At 36.1% G+C, this 13,191-nt stretch overlaps 1 protein-coding gene across 1 annotated transcript in view; it reads right to left on the bottom strand.

Annotated features, from left to right (window-relative positions):
- Nucleotides 1–7,346: 7,346 nt before the first annotated feature.
- Nucleotides 7,347–13,191, bottom strand: part of LOC106649172 (homeotic protein Sex combs reduced) — a 30,569-nt gene continuing 24,724 nt past the window's right edge. Inside the window, exon 2 of the mRNA XM_014366451.1 lies at nt 7,347–9,773. Within this exon, the coding sequence (XP_014221937.1) occupies nt 9,469–9,773 (305 nt within the window). The 3' untranslated portion in view covers nt 7,347–9,468. The remainder of the gene's footprint in view (nt 9,774–13,191) is intronic.

Genomic DNA, 13,191 nt, shown 5'->3' with positions numbered 1-13,191 from the left:
GGTAACGTGAAGTGAAATTAACTCACGAGCACAGCTAGTGTAATGCGAACGATGCGGGGCCGTAAAGTGCGACTTATGCCCCCGAAAAGCGTGTTACATTGCCATTATTTATGGCAATATAATATTAGGTTTTAAAATGTACAATCTTGAACGAGGATCATAAAACACACCTCTACATTAATCTTCAATATTGTTGTTTAACAGTCCTTGAGTTTTAACTGCATTATAAGGAATATTGTCACTTTTTACAGTTACACCAGGATTGAAATTTTTACCAGATTTCTTTTTCCCGTTATTTTTTTTACTGGATACATACATCAGACTTGAGTTATGGCAGATTATTTTTCAAACTTGTATTCATACATAAAGTCGAATCATCATTCAAATCTGATATTGGATAATTACTGAGATTGATGATTAAGTATATGGTGATTTGGTGTTAAGTGTTGACACATGAGTATTTTTTTATGTGGACGGATTTTGTACATAATGGTGTCTGGGTGCTTGTCGATGGTATTGATACTTAATAGAGTTTTCTGAAGGAAATGGTTGATTCTATGGCTTCCAAAGGTATTGTTGTGTATGACTTTTTTGATGAAGGTATTGACTTTGATGGTATGGGACACTTATTCTCATGCAAAGGTGCGGTGACACTCTTATGGATTTTAATTGTAGAACAAATTTCGTTGTTAATATTCTTCTTGTTTGCTAATGATTCACCAATATACCCTTCAGCAATTCGGTTGGAATTTTAGCCGCCATATGCCTTCAAAGCCGTGATATCAGCCCCAACAACTTCTTAACAATAAAATGTAATGTCTTCAAGAACCAGGTGTCTAAAATGAGTAAGCAATATAGTTTGAGGGTAGTAAATGAATATTTATTGCGCTTTATATGCTTATTTTTATTATTTTGACGTTTATTTTTTATCTAACACTTCTAGGGAATATTCACACATCCTCATAAAACAGGGCATGTTTTCTAACTGTCCTGAATCTCCAGAAAAAGTTTGGGCCAAATCCATGACCAGAAGGTGAGAAAGTCTCCTTGGCAGTCAAACATACAACTCGACTTTTCATTATCACTCCTCTCCCACTTCTATCATAGGAAGCTTCAAACTTAACCGCCAATTGGCGCAGCAACAAAAAAAACCCGTACCCAAAAAAGATAAACAATTCGTCAAGGTATTATTACAAGCTACTTCTTGGCTATAGCAGAGTAGAATTTTAGCTTATCAAAAGCCTGGAGCACTAAATTCGATTTGACTTTTAGACCTCGCCAGCTACTAGTCAGCTTGGACCCGAGTGCTGAGTTCGTCAACATTAAAGCCTATCATGTTGAAGACTTAAAAACTAAAATTTTGGTCAGTGTTCAAGACACAAAAACCTGTATCGATCGTAGTTTCGTAATCGGATCATTATTTTATTCTGATATCACTACCGATTAGGATCTGATGACGTTCTTGCAGGACATTGATACAAGATGTGGCACAAGATGTGGCATATTTTTCAATACCACATCAGGTAAATTGTGTCTTTAATCTGTTGCCATAACAAGCAGTTTGCTTTCTTTTTTATTTACGAGTTTTTGCTGATTTTTGCCGACATCCTACACGTTTTGTCAGTCAGAGCGGAAATACGCTTGACCGTCACCAGACTGATGTCTGACGAGTGACCCTGAGGAGGGTCGATGTTTTTTGTTACCTCTTAATTTACAAGTTTTGCAAACTCTACGTTTAGTCCTGAAAAGGACTAGTTTTGATGCAGGCTGTTAATTTATGGTCGAATGGACGATGACGTCGTTGTTGGCTCGGGCTGCTTGGCTGTTACTTAATTCGTGAGAGTAGAGTGACACAATGCCGACCAATTTTCTGTTCCAACTTGTAAAGTTGAACAGTCAAAGTCAGTTGACAAAAGTCCAATCACTTTTCTGTTCTCACTTGTAACAAGTCGAACAGTCAAAAGCTGATTGAATTGAGTCAAGGGGCACTTATACTGGTACTCTGAACTGGCGGCCGAGTCGGAAGTTTGAAAAGTCAAAAGGTGGGGAAAGGTGTTGAAATAATGGGGCGAGTATTTTGTAATATAACCAAGTTCACTATTGAGAAGTGGCCTTAAGTCAAAACTCTCGAGTGCTCATCGACGCGAACGCGAGGACGAGAGTCGATGTGCTTTGGCCGGCAGCCGAGAGACGACTCCGTCTAGTCGGCCAAAGTGGCTCGCTTATATACACAGCGACCACGCGCTGATTGGCTGATGCCGCGAGGCGGGGACGAGTGCAGCAGTACAAGTCGTTTGAGTGGGGACGGCAACTTACCGTTTCAAGAATGGCGGAGGCACAAAAATCCATCATAGTGGAGATACGTGATGCTGCCTTTGTGAATAAGCTCAGCCGTTAGTTGTTCAACCATTAAAAAATTTCAACACAAATTTTACACAACGGAACACATACACGGAAGCGTAGAAGTCGTAAAATTTAAACGAATAAATCTAAGCACAATAAATCAGTTCAAATTAACCGCAACAAAATGATTTCAATTGACCGGGAGCTATAACGTACACGAGAAGTTCACTCTTAGCTATTTTTAATATCTGGAGCATGAACAACTCAAAGAAACTGGAGGCATGAAATTTGGCTTAAATCACGAATGATTTAAATCAAGTTTAATTCACGAATCAAAATTGATTCGTGATTTGAAATGATTTTAAATCAAAAAACAAAATTGATTCTTTAATTAAAATTATTTAAATCAAAATTGATTCGTCAATAAAAATCTTTAAAATCAAAATTGATTTATGAATTAAAATTATTTAAATTGAAAATCAAAATTTTTTCGTGAATTATAATAATCGTAATTGAGAATCAAATTGCCTTAAATCACCAAAAATAGCCATTTTCAGACCTTTTTTGCACGTTTTTCGACATATATTATTGTCTACATTATGTGTTACACTGTAAGACCCACTACAAAACTTTATCAGGCAGTAGTTGACATCTTTAGGAAGCTTTATACATATAGTTTAGAAAATGAAAGTCCGATTCGAACTCGATTAAATTTCTTGTTTTTTGTTTTTTTTTTCAAATTTTTTAAGCTTTCCACTTTCCGACATAGCTCCAATCACTTAGGCCTACTTTTTTTCTGAAAATTTGGAAAATTTTCAACAAAAAAGCTTATGGGCACTTTTACTTTTGAATCATTCTACCCTGATCCAGGAATTATTTGAATATTTGTGATTTTTCATGAATTTCGAAAAAACGCTAAAATGGCCAACTTTGGGCCTCTGAAAAAGTGTCATAAAAGGCCCCAATTTTTCTATAAATTTTTTTGGACAAATCTGACATCAAATACAACAAGTTTTTGATATTTGCAGAAAACAAATTTTTTTGGCCATTCGATTTCACAGAGAATCGGCCATATATTGATGTATGTGAAGTAGTAGACGTGTCGCTGCTAGGTGGCATAGAGCAAAAATGTAATTCACGCGAATGAATTGATTAAGTATGTGAATTAAATAAAACTAAGGAAGCTTGTTATTTTGGAAGCCTTGAGAGAGGTGAAAGAGAGGTGAATAAATAAATGTGAGTTCTTTGAAAAGGGAATCTCGATTAGTTTCTTTCATCTCCCTCCCATTAACCCTCCTCGCTCAGTCGAAACCTCGGTCGTACAGTACCTGGCAACTAACGGATGGCTCGCTACATCTAGTAGCTCGAGCAGGCAGTTTTCCTTATTGGAAGAAAGTACGAAGAGGCTAAATAAAAAAATTAATTAAAATAGTATAAATTATTCTTAATATTATAAATTATTATTATAGCACAAGAGCATAAAACTAGCAGCAAAGTTGCAATTTTTTGGTTAGTGCTATAAATTACTAATAACTTTATTCTCCTTTCCTGATACTATATTTATTTATTATTATGATGGATTAAGATAAAAAAAGTCATTTAACTAAAAATTCAAAAAATTAAGGATTTTTATTGGCTATCTGTTTAAGGGCGAGAAAGAATAATACCGGAATTGTTACGTCATACCATTTAATAATTACAATTTCAATTATATATATGTATAATATATATGTTCATGTTTATATGTAATAATATTTCTTATACACTTACGGTGTATATGTTTTCTATATGTATATAAGTTACTCAGATTATAATTTTACGTAAAAGGTATTTTCAAGTTTTTTAATTAGACTATAATTTAATTACGTATATTACATGGAATGAAGTAACATCATCTCTTAAAACGCTAGTCTGATACCGTGATATTCGTTGAGTTTTGAGAAAAACAATTGATTCGCCACATGAATGGGCTTGCATGTATTATCTTTATCTTGTATATGAATGGTTTGCAAATTTCTATCTATCAAATGTCATTATCGATCGCATCACAAACACAAATCTAGCTCGCATTTACCATACAGAGTAAGAGCTTATTCTTACAATCTCAGCTTTGAGGGTAAAAAAAAAGGTTTTGTTTGACAACTCACAACAAAGTACATTGATGATTAACGCCTAATATTCAAATGAATCAAAAATATTTCAATGTATTTTTCCCTTACACGTTTGGTTTATTTCCCAAGGAGTAATTCGTATTTATATAGTGATAATTCTATATTTATGATCGGTTAGGTACGAACAGAAACGTGTTGCAAACGACACGTGGCGCTTTAATATCAACAATAAAAAAATGAAACAAACAAAGTACAATATATTATTAACACTCGTAGCAAAGTCACGCATTCTTTAACACAATAAGACACTTAATTTTATAATGGCTCAAAACGTTAATACAGAGTAGTAGAGGTCGTGCCTGTGTTAAAGTAAGCTGCAATAATAACAATAGTATACGGATTAGCATAGACAGAGCCACTACTTCGCTGTGTTTACACTTTTGAACTATTGCAAAATTGAATACTTTATAGTGTAAGTGTGCATATTACAAACTCATTTTTCAATTTTTCTTGTGATACTGATGATAATTATCAAGTTTAAAAACAGTGATGCGAACATCACATTGAAATTTGAATTGTTTTACTGTATACAATTCTAATTTAATTAATTATAGTATCAATAATCTTTATTCGTTTTTCTTCCGATTGAACTCATTAGTCAATCATACAATGATCTGCCAAGGGTCGAAATGAGCTTCCTATTATCAAGAGCAATTTTTTTTATTTTTCCAATATTTGAATTAATTGTTTAATTTGTGCTAATATAGTTGACTTTGACACTCGTCGTTTATCATATATGAGTACGTAACTATAAAATAATACAATACATTACGTATGAATAGAACAATTTTTCATTACTTACGACACTATTATTTACACATCGATAATTTTTTTTATCATACTTTTCAAACTCTGTTCGGTTACTCATTCTAGACAAATAAAAGATGCCTAAATTAATATTTCAAAAGCATGAAGTTAAAATGGAAATATTTCATAGTGAAAACGTCAGTACGAATTTTCATTTTCTTTCAACATAGAAAAGAAACGAATTAATATGTGAATAATTCAAATAAGTGTAATTTTATTCTATTAATTAATTTTTCAACAGCAGTGTAAATTGTCATATCGTGAATTAATTAACGATTTTAATAATGAAAAAAGTATTTTAGTCAAGTATAGCTATTAAAAATGTTCAGATTCACGAGTTTAACATGTGTTTGGGGCGAGATATACTAATTCAATAAGTTTCACCTAAATTTAACAACTTTATCAAATTACAGTACATTCTCATTTTGCATATCTCCATAATATATATGCTCTTCGTCTCTAGTGACTGATGGAAATAGCAAAGTGCGCTACTATTATTATTAATTTTTTATAATATATGATTGTAACCGATTACACAAGAGTTTGAAAGATTTTCCCTGTATTACTCCGAATTTGCTCATCTCTTTTTCATCTTACTGTACTCAGGCTATACACAATTTTATTTATACACAGCGTTTTTGTTTTTGTCTTCTAGAAATGTAATTTATTTCTCTCTCAAATTAATAGGTCCAGCACTCGGTTCACATGTAGTGAAACGGCTTTCAATATATCACAAACATCATAATTCACGCGCCTATCATTATTACTTCATTGCATACATGAGACAAAGATATTTTCATATTTTTAGGTAAAATTTACATTCATCGTATATAATCAGTGCCGCGTTTGACTGTTTAAAGTACATGTTTATTGCAGTTCGCTTTTAATGTTATCTAAATGAACATAAAAAAGTACTTTGAAACCAAAAATTTGACGTTGAAACGTAGTGCATACACAGTTTAGTCATAGATACGATACGCTCCCCGACCGTAACCGCTACAGTCTTGCCTTAATGTAATCAATGTATATAAACACGAAGAATGTAATTCGCTAATGTTCATTCACATACTATTAACCGTCTTTTCAACAATTTATTCGTGCGAAGATTTGTATAATTGGTTTTTACTTTTTTATGAATTAAAATGTTTTTATTTAAGTTTTACGTGACATTGTTTTATTTTTTGCACGTACGAGTCTCAAATACCAAAGTAAATATTAAAAAAGTTTTACAGCAATTAAAAATTGAAAAAAATATTTAAAAAGCTTACATATCGTGTTCTACCAAAAATATGTTGTACGACAAAAATAGGCCATAGTTGTTTTTTTCATATAGGGTAGTCAGACCAATCAATGACCGCGGGTACCAGTGAATGACCATTTTGGAAAATATCATATAAAAAACAATTAAAATTTATTTGTATGGACGTAATTCAATTCTTCAGTGAACGATGCATCTTGTTTTCTATGTTCGATCATAATTTAACAAGGAAAAACGATAATTATGGCACATCCAAAAGTGGTCATTTACTGGTCGAAAGCGGTCAATCACTGGTATAAGTACCCTAAATACTTTTTTTATTTTTGTAAGACCAATTACAATGAAAATATAAGTCATGTTCCAAAATTCAGGCGTATGCGTTTTTTTACAAAAAAATAAAGGGCGTGGCGTATTTTCAGTGAAACACCATAGGTTTTCAAAAAAGCATAAAGAAATTACATTCCTAAGTATTATTAATAAATAGTGCTCCAGATTGAGTTTGTTTCCGGATCTCAGCTATAATGCAGGATCAATTTTCTCAGGTACAAAATTAATTATTTTTCAAAACAAAGCTTTTATTACATCGTGTAGTTTTTATTGAGATAAAAATTTGAGAATTATTTTTAAAAAAATCAACGAATACATTTATTATACATTCAAGAACCTTTTGAGTAAACTAAATCGAATATTATTATAAAATACTTTTTACAGCACTACATATTATTTTTCTTAAAAATGAAGCCTCATTTTTGTAATATAAATCTGGGGCACTAATTTTGAAATAAATAGTGAACTTTACAATTATCGACAATTTAAATGTTGATAATATTTTTCTTGATAATCAGAAATAAGATGAATAATTTTTTTGGTACATTCATTGCATCAGCAAAAGAGTGCGTTTCATTCAAGTCTAAACGTAAAGAAACTTCGCGTAAATCAAAAAACTCAAATCTTAGTGGTATTATTTGTAATTTTTGATTATTTATTGATTATCGCAGACAAATATCAAATCACAATGTCATCATTCCATTTATAACAAAAAATATACATTCAGAGATATTATTAAATGTGAAATATTCTCTCATACTCATCATACCACAAAAATATTAATCACTAAAAACACTTTGAGCATTAGCAGGCACCTTATATTCTAATATAGTTATACAGAAATGAATATAAGTGATTACCGAGCAGATATTTATTGTATTTTATCAATACAAACTACTTTTTCTTAAACTTATTATCCTTTTCTTATGTCGATAATTGAGATATTGCATTTATCATCGGTCTTATTTCGCTTTTTCATCATTTATCTATACATTGATATAATATATTTATAAAATTTTTCCGTTATTTTACTATATATATATTAAATCTATATTATATTTATAAATCCTAGTCACGGACTCTTCGATATGAATTCCCATATCGAGGAAAATATAATAATTGAGAGTTAAACGGAGCCGCACAAAAATTCAAGTAATTAAAACGCATTAAACGCAATCGTAAATTTTATAACACAATTTTATCCATAAAATTGAAAGAAATTTTATACATCTTTTCATAACATTTCATATTTGCGAAAAGTGACGTTTGTTCCTACAACCATGCACAAATTTACTAAAAATAGCATCGATATCTTAATACATGTCAATTGAGATTGTGCGCGTCCTGTATAAGTTATTCACAAGTGACCCATGAGAATGGGTAAATTCCAAAGTATTGTTCTCTCATTTTCAGTTATTTAAAACGTGGCTAATACATTACTTAATCACTAGAGTTTTGGGTTATCCTCGCCCGCTGAGGTCAACTCCTTTTATTTTTTTTAATGAGTCCCTTTTCTGCCTCATGGCTGCCTTCGTAGAATCTCAGCGATAGAATTTTGACCCTCGTTACACAGGTCGATGCTGATCGTTGCTCCACTGGCATTGAGTTTGCGTATCTATGTGTATGAATTATAATTTACGAGTGCGAGGAAGAAAAGGTTTCACGATGAAAAAAACTTTTATTCGGGAGTCTCTCGGAGCGCGTCCAGTCTGTTGCTCGTGTTATGTTATTTTGACGATTTTTTTTTATTTTCGAAATTCATAACTTCACTTGCGTGTGTCAGGCATGATAGCAAGAACTTTAGGCAGAAACTTGGTCGAGACAATGGACTTCCCCTTTCTCGATCGGAGCATCTCTTTTATTAGCTTATAATTCGGCTTTCAGAAGGTTTGGTGTATTCTTCGAATGTCGTAATACACATGGAAAATTATTCATCCTCGTTAATTTCGTCGGCTGCGCCTATATCTTTGCCATTCGTCATTGATGAAAAATATAGCTTCAATTGGTTGAACATAAAACGGCGCACTTATTTACACTGAATCGCAGTAGAACAATTTTCGAAGGAAGAAAAAGAGAAGGGTGAAAGTACATATTTATATGGCGCGCGCGCGCGTGTGTGTGCTGTGTCAGTGCGAGGAGGTGCGGTGTTTCTCGCGTGCGATCGGCCTACAATAATTATAATCGATCGCGCGCACTGCACGCGAGCATCTCTCGAAGTTGCGGCTCGAAAACGCACAGACTTCACACACACACACACACGCACGTGCAGGCTCCTCCTCTAATTTATTGAGTACTTCTCTGCGTGAAATCAATAACATTGCTCTTACACAGCTTGCATACGAAAAATATAACGATCGCAGCGAGCGAGAAAGAGAGAAAGCCAGTTTCGATGCCCGTAGCCACGAACGGTCGTGGCTGTCGTGGTGGTAGCGCAATTTTTTTAGCGTACGCGCGCGCGGCAGCCAATTATTATTATCGGGCCGCGGCTTAAAAGTTCTGCTCGCCATACATGCCGGGAAACCGGACGGCGTGAGTTCCGAGCTCAGCGGACGAGAACTCGTCCTATGTGGCCAGATGAGCGAACTGGCCCGGGTGCGGCGCAAACTGATAAGGATGCGCGTACGGCGACATGTGGTACGGCACGATGTTCATGCTCGCCATTTTGTGCTCCTTCTTCCATTTCATGCGGCGATTCTGGAACCAGATCTTGATCTGGCGCTCGGTCAGGCACAGAGCGTGGGCGATCTCGATGCGGCGTCGCCTCGTGAGGTAGCGGTTAAAGTGGAACTCCTTCTCCAGCTCGAGGGTCTGGTACCTCGTGTAGGACGTCCGTTGGCGTTTCGTCTCACCGTTTGCATTTACGGTACCTGTCGAGAGAACAGACGATATAAATAAGTCATTGTTTTAGATCCATTGTGGAATTTTAAAGTAGAGAAATGTAGTACAAATTGAAAAGCCGTCATTCGAATCAAATGATTATTCTTTTGCCCTGGTAAAAATACTCAATGTTAGTAATGACCGAATAACCAAAAATTATTGTTTGTTTTTTGCGATTTTTCGGATGAAATTGTATTAAAATATCACGTGCGTTTAAAAAATCGGTTGATGACAATTTAACTGTTTCAAAAATTTGAAAATAGTTTTCAACTACTTCAAATGCTATAATATTACTTTAGATTTCTTACACTAGATGGCGAGTATGCTTTTATCTGTAAATCCGCAAGTGGCAAAGTTAAAGTAATTGTATAAGTCAAACTAGAAGTTTTGCTTTGATCACAGTAACTCGCCTTATAGTACTTATACATGAAACTGGACCCGGCCAAGCAGCTCGTCGATCTGCTTGGGCGCGTATGACTAAATTACCACGGGCCCATGAAAAAAAAAAAAAAAATGAAAAGCGCACGATTAATTGTCGATAGTAAGAGAAACCTGTACGCGTTGCAGCCCATATTCAGATGCATTGTACACGATCTTAACAGAATGAGCTCGAAACCGCAATCTGTATATCAATGCGCGAGGCAATTACATGTAAAATAATAATTGCAACTACTCGTTACCGCCCGCGATTACGATCAAAGTGTATCGAACGAGACCGCTTGTGTGCGAATGCGCGCGGCAAAACCAGTAATTAGTATGCCAATACACGAAACGCGATTATTTCATTACTCTTGAAAGCTCTCGAAATTGCAACGCCGCGCGTGCAGTGGGGCTATATTTATAAGCTGAGGGCAGGTGTAGGTGAAAGCTTCGAGCAATAAATAAAGCCGAGAAGTACTGCGCAGAGATCTTATGGGTATATCTTGAGCTTTCTCGTATGTATAAACACTCGCAAGATCGGCATGACGAGCTCGTTAATTCATTTCAACGAGTCGTGCTTAATGCGCGCGAGGGAGCTTGCGTGGTATACTGGGCTACTACTCTTGGCAGCGAGAATATCGCGAGCTCGAAGCCGCACAAGATAAGCTCGTCGACATTGTACAACTGCGACGCCGTGCAGATGCACTTTTCGCAAGCGTCGTAAATAATTTTCCGTGACCATACTTTATTATTGTCGCTCTATATACCAGAAAAGCTCGACGAGCAATTCGACGCGAGCCGCGGGAGAGTAATGCCGTCTAAGTATCCTATAAGGTACGATAACCGATGCGCGACGCGCTCAAGAATTTCAAGAGAAAGAGATGGTCTTTATAATCTCAATTAATTTTGACACCCAAACGGCGGGATTCACACATTCAGATTGAATGATTAATTCAGCGAGCGGCTTTTACGCGCGTTTGCTGCAATCGCTGATACATAGCTCACTGGCATTTACGAGTCAAATTGTGAATTACTGCAAATGCAATGGCCCTTTGCTTCACGCCGTTTGAGAGAGTGTCTATTTCAAACGTAAATACCGAATGGATAAATTTTATCGTATATATCACGCGTGTCTACTCGCTGAGATTGCATAATATTTACATTCGCGTGCATTATAACGCTTAAAAAATATTTAACTCGATTAATGAGAGAATTATAACGTGCGAAGGAAGAAAAATTATTCACTTAAAATCGTATTTTTCTCAAGTGCATTCAAACAATGAAACAACTAATCATCAAGTGGCTGAGAGGATACGTGCCGTGTATGAGAAGGCGAAAATCTAACGGGACTTATTAAAAAGCAACTTCTGCGTTGGAAACGCGTACATACGAAATGAATTAAATATTATTTCTCGTCGAGCTTAAATAATAGCTCTCGACACCGATGTAACGTCGAGCGAGAAAGACGTAAGACGCATTAAAAAAATGCTCGCTTTGCATTCAATAACACATGTATACGTGAATCTTTTCCACTCTCACACACAGAGTAAGTACTGTCCTTAAGCGAGCGAACGTACACCTATTCACGGATCTTCACTCTCTCTCTCTCATATGTACATGTACTCGTGGGCGAGCATTGCGGATATTAAAGAGGCGGCTCATTTACGGCATTAATGAATGCACTATTAATAGTCGAGAAACTTGTGCACGCGCTCGCGCCTACAAGAGTAAGGTGAATAAGCCAGGCTTCTCGAGCTGCCATCGTTGCACGAGCCTCGTACGGAGTCGAGAGAGAGAAAAAAGGTGAACTTATACAAGGAGTGAAACGAGCAGCGAAGAGAAGGTATATTATAAAGGCCAAAAGCGCGCGGGGAAGGAGATCGTATAATATTATACATACGTACGTATTCGTACGTGCGAGCAGAATCGAAGAAGCAGAAGAAGAAGAAGGATGTAATATAAGCGCGGATAGGGGTTACACATTGCGCCTAGTGGGAGGTAAGATGGAGGGTGTAGATGGAGAAACGCGAGTTCGAGTGATATATATTTAACGAATTGCATTCGCGATTGCATTACGGCTTCGAAACGATGCGCGGCTCATTACGTCGCAGGTACTCGAGAAAATAATCGCGCCGATCGTATTTGAGGATAATTTTAACTGGATTCCAGCCCGAAGAAAATATAGCTGAGAAATAATTTTTTTCCCCATAGCACAGCGCAACAGCAGCCTGCGACTAATGATCCGAGGTTGCAATTTTTGTCCGCGCGCTGCCTTTGGCTAAAGACCAACGTTATCGTTTTCCTCCCGATGTAACACGTTTTCTTCGTCTTTTTTAATAAATAGCCTCACGCATGGGCGACACCTTCGAGTGTAAATACGCGCGCGCCTGCGACACCCTAGTCTGTGAAAACATTCAAGCTTTGCTGAACACGTTATACCAAGTCAGCTGTTTTTCAGCCGTCCGCTTATACGTCGCGCTCATGTGTAAAATTCTTCGCGCGAGTGCAAGAGATTTTTTTTTGCAAAGGCTCGCTCGCTCTTGCAATTTATGCAAACAAGAAATTCATACATTTGTTTCTTTTAAAAGTAATATGTGTGTGCGTGTGCGTGCGTCCGAAGCGCCCAGGCGCGTCAGCGCTCGATTCGTGGCTCTCCGCAAATGGAATTTTAATGAAAGTCTGATTTTTGACTGATGATGAGATGTCAAGCTGCTTTTTGTTACCGCTGTGCTGGATATTGAATTATTTTAACGCCAGTTTGTCTCCGCGCTGCGGACTGGATATCCATTACCGGATTCCAATAAAACGCACGGAAAAATATCGCGATGTATATACAGGCGATTTCGACCGATGCACGGGTCTTTGGCAAAATTAAACAATGGACACACACACATGCAGAACTGCGAGAGAGAAAGTTCCATATCTACCGCGAGTGCCGTGCGATTATCTATCCAACTTTATACGCACGCAGATATCGTATACGTATAT

The sequence above is a fragment of the Trichogramma pretiosum genome, unplaced genomic scaffold (genome assembly GCF_000599845.2).
Source record: "Trichogramma pretiosum strain Unisexual culture from Peru unplaced genomic scaffold, Tpre_2.0 scaffold110, whole genome shotgun sequence".
NCBI lineage: Eukaryota > Metazoa > Arthropoda > Insecta > Hymenoptera > Trichogrammatidae > Trichogramma > Trichogramma pretiosum.
The sequence above is the reverse complement of the archived record's forward strand: the minus strand, read 5'-3'. Positions and strand labels throughout refer to the sequence as shown.